We start from the raw sequence: 8,295 nt of genomic DNA, 5'->3' as shown, positions 1-8,295 counted from the left end.
CAGGCGGCCTCGTCGCCGAGGGCCCCGGGGATGTCGCTGTCCCCCGCCCTCGTGTACAGCCCATGCGGGTGGCACGGGAGGGTCCCTGGACCCCCACCCCCGCGTTTAGAGAAGCTGAGTCCGGGTGATGGGGTCTCCCAGACCCCTTGCGCCTTGTTTTCTTAAGCCTTTTGGTGGCAGAGAGAAGGTAGCGAGGTGGATGGACAGGTGACGCGTGCCTGCCCGGGGTGGGTAGCTCTGCGGGGACGGGGCGTGCCCGGCCGCTCAGGTGAGGCCCGCCTCGCGCGGACAGGTGGGCACGGGGGCCACGTGCGGCCTCCGGCGAGAGGGGCGGTGTTCACACAGGTGAAAATAGAAATGAAAACTCATGGAGATAAATACTTCTACCTGGTGGTTAGAGTTATCTCCCATTTACCTTTTTCTTAAGCCCCTAAGGTAGTGGATGGGTTTTTTCCCCCGCAAATGCTCAGAAATTGCCCCTCACCCCCAAGTCCCCAAAGGGAGTTTAAAACGGTAGAAACAAGTGTGGATCAGAGACACGTGGACCTATGTGTGTCTTTAAAGCTGCCAACACTCGTTTTAAAAAAAACCACATTGGCTTAAGCCAGACTCAAGTGAATTTGGAGAACCCGGCTTGGTTCCTGAAGGTGTTTTTAAGGGTGAGATGTAAAGGAACCACTGGTTTTGTGATGAACCTTAAAAGGTAGCAAGGACAGTCCTCCTTGGAGAACGCAGTGATGTCAACACTTGATAAGGGCGTGACCCCACCCGGGTGCACACACCACTCCCGTATTTTGTTTCAAGCTCGGACATTTTCACGTATTCCACGTTTTCACCTCTTCACTCCTTCCCCAGATTTCCTGACATCGCTGCCTCACGGTGAACGATTAAGAAATAGTAGCTCTATAATTTAGATTTTCAAGAGGAAAAACCCCCATTTTTTTTTTAATAGTTTTTCTTCTTACATCTGTGATTCATACTTTTTGCAGCAAAGTAGCCAGCAAAGAATAGACTAATATGTTCCATTTTGGAAGCAGGCAGGACGGTTATTTCTCCAGAAGACAAATAAATAAATTTAAAAATCAACCGTAGTTGGAAGTCTGCTAGCTTGTCTTAGAATAATTATATTTGACAAAGGACTCTGTTCACTTGGGATGTGGCTCTTATATCATTTTCGATGTCATTATCTGTGCAGAAGGCCAGGAAAGAACAGTCCTGCCATTTTGCAGATTGAAAGGAGATTTAAGGCAACTGTCTTCCACCCGTGTGCTCAGAGGCTGGGATGGTGCGCGGTGACTTAAATGCTTTTTCCGACTTTGTTCCTCATTTGCAAAGCATGGATGGCCCTGCTCAGCTCCCCTGACAGTGCTGGTGTGTGTAGATATTCATTCATTCGGCCATTCATTCATTCTTTCCACCAGTGTTTACTGAGCACCTGTTAGGTGCCCCACGCTGTAGTGAATGGAAAGGGGGCTGCACCTGGTGGACCTAATGTTCTGGGCAGGGGGGTAGGAGGTGGTGTAGATAGAAAATCATAAAACTCTCAGGTAAGGGGGTGGGAAGAGCATGAAGAAAGGAAGGAGGGCAGGCAAGTGGCGGGCAGGGGATGAGGCACTTGGGGGCTGGGACTAGAAGGGGCTGTCTGAGGAGGGGCCGCAGTGGAGACAGTCCTGTGAGGGAGCCTCTGGTGGAGGTGGGTGGGGTGGTGCCTGCCCCCACCAGGCAGATGTTGGCAAATTCTGAGGCCCTGGGGTGGGATGAGCCCAGAATGGGACAGGCCAGTGTGGCCGTGAAGGTGAGGCAGCAGGGGCCATGCACCAGGCAGAGATTTTCTTCTGAGTGCCTTGTGGATGCCACTGAGGGGCTTTGAGCAGTGGCGCGGCAGGGTCTGCATCTTTTTCTGTGTGTGGGGAATGGAGTTGGCATCACTGGAATCCAGGCCCTGCATGATTCCTCTCCACAGAACACGGAGGTAGAAGGGGAGATGGGGCAGGACAGAGCCTCGTTCCAGAGCCAGGCAGGCCTGCTGCTGGTTTGGTTGGGAAATGCACGGTGGGTGACTGGAGCTGCTGTTTACTGAGGTGCAGCTGACAGCTGTGTCCTGGGTGTGGGGGTGACCTGAGGGAATCAGGGGCCCTGTAGACCAGACATCTTCAAACTCTCCCTCAGAGTGGGAGAAGCCCCTGCCCTGGGGCCACATCCACTCCTCAAAAGGCTCCTCCTAAGGAAAGGTCCCTCCTCTTGCAGTCATGGCCCTTGGGTGTGGGAACTGCGGGGGAGGGGGGGTGTCCCAGCAGATTTAAGGGTGTTGGGGAACGGCTCCCCCGTGGGTCACAGGCCTGCAGCAGCTGCGGGAGCCTCTGCACCAGCGGTGTTCATGGTGATCGTTGATGACAAGTTGATCTTTGATGAATTCAGGCTCAGAACTCCAGAGGATGTGGCACTGTGAGACTCTGCTGTGGCCAAGCCCCTTCTGCTCCCATCTCCTTATTTCTGGAGCCAGCTTCTCTGTGCTCACATTTCTAGAAAGAGGAATAGGGAGAGAGGTGAGCATTTGTCCGTGATATGTGAACTGATGAGGGGAAAAAAACTCTTTCTCGTCTGTTAAACACAGCTTTTATGTTAGACGATGATTTACCAAAATGTAGACTATTTCTGTTTTGATCAGTGGTGTTCCAATTGTAGTCACACCACAAAAAGGAGATTTGGTTCGATGGTGGACCACATATATGATGCTGGTCCTGTAAGATGATAGTACCACATTTTTACTCTACCTTTTCTATGTTTAGATGAGCAAATACTTACTATTATGTTACAGGTAGCTACAGTATTCTGTTAGTTAAGTGCTGTACAGGTTTGTAGCGTAGGCGCGGTAGGCTGGGCCGTCTAGCCTAGGCATGTAGTATATACCCTAGGCTATACCATCCAGGGTTGTGTATGTACACTCTATCGTATTTGCACGACTACAAAATCCCATAGCAATGCATTTCTCAGAATATATTACTGTCATTAAGCAACACATGACTGTACTGCAGTGATAATTCAGGAGACGTTAGCACAACCCTATGGTTGTAGAAAATCAAGGCGAATTCAATTTATATGCATGCTTGTGTTGCAGAAAGTTACAGGAGGGTGAATCAATAGAGTAATTTCAAGCACGAATATATGACGTTGGGTTTACATTTTGTAGTAACAGAAATAGGAGTTCCTAGAGGAAGAAGTGTATACTTTCTGGCCATAAAGGAGAGCTTGCTCGTGTGCATTGTAAATAGATGACCATGGCTATCATGTTTTCATGCCTAGATTCTAATAGATATGTTTACAAGAGTGACATGGCAGTTTTATTTTCAGTATTTACAGTATGCTGGAAATAATGTCCCTTGCAGCTGTTTGAAACAGGGATGAACAGTTTATACTGTCAGCTGAGATGCAGGGAGTAGCGTTTTAGGAAACATTTTCATGGGGATGCTGGCAAAACTCAAAGAGCCTGGCTGCTCCTGGTTCCAGGCGTCAGGTAGAGCTACTGTCTGGGGCCTGGGGAGGGTGAGGGGCCACCAGGATGCTGACTTGGGAGTTGGGGGTGGCAGGTAAGTGCTGCATCTAGAGGAAGGGAGGTCTAGGTAGCCACCTTGGGGTACTCCCTGTGGAGGCTCTGGAGGGGAGGTACAGATAGCAGAGGGGCTTAGGAGGGAGCATGCAGTGAGAGGAACCCCCCAGGGCAGAAGGGGTTTCCAGAGGAGGCAATAAGGATGACTTAGGGTGCAGAGGAGCTTGGACTGAGCAGGGGCCCTGCTGAAGCCACTCATTTTACATGAATCCTACTCAGAGTAGGAGAAGCCGAGATCTGCACCCTGTCCTGGAGTCCTCCAAGCCTGTGGGGTCTGATGAGCACAGGCGGCTCAGCTCTTCCGTGCTTCCATACACTTACATAAAACTGGAGCTTGGCTTTCTCAGAGAAGATGCTTTTCTTTGCCTGAGATGCGCCGTCTGTTACTGGCTCCGTTTGACCGACCTCTGTGTTCAGCATGGTCCAGGTCTCCACTTGACAGCTCTGAGTGTTGACCTATTGCAAGCATCATCAGTAAACCTTGACTAAGCGATGTGGCTTGAGGCAAACTCATTGTGAGTCCAGGGTCCTTAATCCTTGATGTGGGTGGGGCCTGCAGGAAGTAAATGTGGTTGGACCTTAACTGCCCACTCACTGGACCAGAGTCTGCTTTTGAGAAGGGGTGTTTCAGGTGTCTCAGCCCTCTGGGCTTCTGGTCTTTTGTAAGTTTCAAATTATGCATATATATATATATATATATGCTACTTAGTTATAGTAGGTTTGTCTTTTATTGTGACCAAAACCATAAATGTTATTTTAGCACTACGTTAGGCAAGAGGTTAACAGGGTCCTTGTTCTGAGCAGGCCGCCTCAACTCTGACTGTTAGCTGGTCCTGTCATCTGGATTCCTCTTGTCTCCCTGGGTCCCTGACTTCTCCAGGCTTTGCTCTCTGCCGATTCTCATTCTCTCTGCTTTTTAAAATATGCTAAACCAGCACTCACAGCCTCTCCACCATCCAAGCCCTCTAGGGTCACACAAGCCTCATCATTAAGTAGGAATCAGTCCTCCAACCTTTTTTTGTTGTTGTTGCTAAGTAAACACAGGACAACCAGTGAGAGCAGCCATCAGTGTGGTTAGAGTCTACACTACCTCAGTTTTTTTTTTTCCGAGACAGAGACAGAGTCTTGCTTCATCACCTAGGCTGGAGGGCAGTGGTGCGATCTCCATCTCAGTGGTGCCATCTCCATCTCGTCTCACTGCAACCTGGGCTCACTGAAACCTACCTCCTGCGTTCAAGCAATCTTCCCACCTTAGCCTCCCGAGTAGCTGTGACTACAGGCCTACATGCCTGGCTGCAGGGCCACCATGCCTGGCTAATTTTTGTGTTTTTTGTAAAGATGGGGTTTCTCCATGTTACTCAAGCTGGTCTCAAATACCTGGGCTTCAGTGATCCTCCCACCTTGGCTCCCCCAAAGTGCTGGGATTACAGGCGTAAGCCACCGTGCCCAGCACAGTTTCCATTTTTAATGTGGCAGAGTGTACACCTTTCTCTCCCTCTGAAAGAACCAGATGTGAAAATGAGAAGTATAGATGTCATCTTTGATGAAAGTAAGAGGTTCAGAAAGTGAGAACGGAGAAGAAATCATAAACAGTACAAGAAAACAGTAGGGCTGAAGGGCTTGGTGCCAGGTTGAAGGCCAGTCAGTGCACAGCGTCAAAGCAGGTCACGGGAGCTAGAACAAAAATTCCTAAAGATTCTGGAGGTAGAGAGCTGCACAGAGAAGATTTACTGGCACGAAAGATACCAGATGCATCAGCTACGATGCTGGAAGCTGATGGACTATGGAGTCCTTCCTTGGACATTGGGTGTTCAGAGGGAAAGTGACCAGTGGCTGTGTACCCAGGCAGCCCAGTTGAGTTGTGAGGGTAGAATAAGGACATTCACAGACATGACAAATCCTCCCGCAAGATATACCCCCATGCGCCCTGCTAGGGAAACTACAGGAAAATGTGCTTTCCAGATCCAGGGAGCAGACCAAGGAAAGGGGAGTCAGGAGGCTCAGGAAACAGCTTCAAGTGCAGGAGAAAGAACCAGGCGGGCGCCCTCAGGCTGCTGTGGAAGGGGAGGTCCAGGATGCAGCTTGTGTCAGACCTCGAGGGCATGGGACAAGGAGGGGAGGTGCTAGGAAACGCAGCGGAACCCTTGGTCCATCTTGTTGGTCTGACCCGGTGAAAAACTGTAAGGAGAAGCAATTGCAGGGTGCGGGAAGTTATAGCCATGGGTGTCTTCCCGTCCTACTACCACCAGCAACAGAATGCGTGCACGAGCAGCACACAAAACCTGCACACAGCAAAGACAAGCCGCATGCACATGAAGCCACCTAGCACAGTTCTTCTACAAACTGGCTATAACCCGCTTCCTCTCGAATCTTATTTCTCACTAAATACAGTGCTTTCTTCCAGCTGAATCCAGTGGTTCCGCGTGCCCAGGAGTGTGCATTTTGTGCTCTCCTTGGCCCTCACTGCCCCCGACCTCCTGCAGCACCGCCTCTGCCCTGCACAACAGTAGCAAACAAAATGTGTGCAGAGCATGTTGAACGTGTCCGACACAAAGAGATGATACATGTTAGAGATGATGGATACGCTTATTCCTCTGATCTGATCACTATCCATTAGAAGCATCAGTTTGTGCCCCATAAATAGGTACAATTGATTATATGTCAAAATAAATTAAAAGTATAAAAAATGAGGCCTAAGCAAATATAACAAATGAATTAAAGTTATTGATAATGAAGTTGTTTAAGTTCATTCATTTCATTATTTCTTTTGAAGAAAAAAATGTATTAATAATGAACTTGTTAAGGCAGCCAATATTTTCAGAGTCATAATATATACATCAATTTAACTATAATCATACTGGGAAGTGATGGGGGGGGGAAGAGAATGTAAGAAAACCAGCCCTTCATCTGCCTGTAAGAAGTAAAAATGCAGGATCCAACTTTGAGAGATGAAGGATCTCAGAGGTGCGTGTTATTTTGAGGTGCAGAAGCAGATATAGCAGAAAGAGGCTTGAATGGCCGCCCTGGGGAATGGGATAGCAAATGGGGAAGCGGGAAGGGGCATTTTTTGTGTTTTAAAGCTATTTATATAGATCCCATTTGGATGAAACCAAGAGGTTAAGAAAGTGAGAAAAGAGAATAAATCATAAAAGAAATACTCTTAAGAAAACCTTGTACTATTTCTAGCTATGTAATAGCTATTTGCTTTATTTTAGAGAAGACAAAAAGAAAGACTTGGAAATAAAAGGGCCCGATGTTCCATTGTATCCTGGGGCTTTCCTTGCAGGTGGGCAGGGCTGGGCCAAAGGGGGGTTCTGGTCCCGTAGGTGTGCGCTGCTGCGTAGGTGGAGGCCGGCATGCTGCAGGAGAAGCTGTACTCAGCAGGGCTGGTCAGAGCACCCATGTGTCCCCATGTCCTGAGCCTGGATGCTGGAGAGGTGACGAAAGGAAACTCAGCCATCCCCAGGAAGGAGGCTGCTGATTGGCTGTCAGTGGTAACAGCAGAGGACCACTGTTAATTTCTGTCATGTTTCAAGACACGTGGAGAGGGACAGCAGGCTTCTCATGTCTACTTTCGCGACCCACTGTTGGCCTACAGGTCCCAGATTGGAAACTAGAGGGTCAGTGAGCAGCTCCTGGAAACGTCTCTAGGCAATGAGGTGCCCTACACTGAGCCACTGAGCCCTGTGAGGCCTGCGACTGCAATCCTGCCCCACCTCCTGGTGGGCTCACTCCAGTAGGGGAGGAAGGATACGGGCTCAGACAGGCACAGCCTGTGGCTTTAACAATGGCAGCTGCTGCTCAAGAGGGACAGTGACAGGGAGGGTGACCCCAGGCAGAGGCAGAGGTGGTGGTGCAGGAGGAGGGTGGTTTGGGGGAGTGGAGGGCCAAGGAGAGTCCCCCAAACACTCCTGGGGCATGTGGAACCCCTGGATGAGGCTGGAAGAACGCATCGTATTTAATGAAAAATAAGATGAGAAAGAAAGGGAGTTACCGCCGGCTTGCAGAATGCATGCATTTTAACTGCTGGGCAGCAGGCAGTGAGGAATGGTTGCTGTATTGAGGAATGTTGTGCCATTTCATCACAGCCTTGGAAGCCAGGTGAAAAACCTCTGTCTGCCCATCTGTATCTGTGTTTTATCTGTATGTCCGTATCTGTGTTTTAACACTGTTTTATGAGATGGTAACAATGAACTGAAATTTGGAAGTTGTGCCAGCTGAAAGGGACTTGGTGAGCACTAGGCCACCTCTTATTGTAAGGTGAGGAAACTGAGGCCCTTGGAGGGACCATAACTCACCTGAGGTCTCTCTCATCTGGTAAACAGCAGAGGCAGACCCACACCCTGGGTCTGGTGTCTAGTCCTCTTGTGGCAAAGCCAGGCCCTGCCCCTTTGCTGACCCCAGGAGTCTGCAGTCTGGACCATCCTTCTTTAGCACGTTCATCAGCGTGTGCGAAAGGTGCTCTTTGCCCAAATAAATTTGGGAACCTGCTGGACAGAACACATCTCAGCAGATATTTTTGTTAAAGGACTTTTCGGGGCCTCTCCTGTGCCAGTGTACGTCGTGACTCCAGAGTGGGAATCTGCAGGGTGTCACAAATTTACTTAGCCAGAGTCCCTCTCCACCCACAAATTTACTTAGCCAGAGTCCCTCTCCACCCACAAATTTACTTAGCCAGAGTCCCTCTC

General features: G+C 49.4%; 1 protein-coding gene across 1 annotated transcript in view; it reads left to right on the top strand.

Moving 5' to 3' along the window:
- PRDM15 (PR domain containing 15) overlaps nt 1-8,295 on the top strand; it is an 81,921-nt gene that overhangs the window by 1,055 nt on the left and 72,571 nt on the right. The window contains 3 exon segments of the mRNA XM_011954223.1: nt 4-124; nt 7,206-7,306; nt 7,309-7,329. Of these exon segments, the coding sequence (XP_011809613.1) occupies nt 4-124; nt 7,206-7,306; nt 7,309-7,329 (243 nt within the window).

The sequence above is a fragment of the Colobus angolensis genome, unplaced genomic scaffold (genome assembly GCF_000951035.1).
Source record: "Colobus angolensis palliatus isolate OR3802 unplaced genomic scaffold, Cang.pa_1.0 Scaffold38, whole genome shotgun sequence".
Classification (NCBI taxonomy): Eukaryota; Metazoa; Chordata; class Mammalia; order Primates; family Cercopithecidae; genus Colobus; species Colobus angolensis.
The sequence above is the reverse complement of the archived record's forward strand: the minus strand, read 5'-3'. Positions and strand labels throughout refer to the sequence as shown.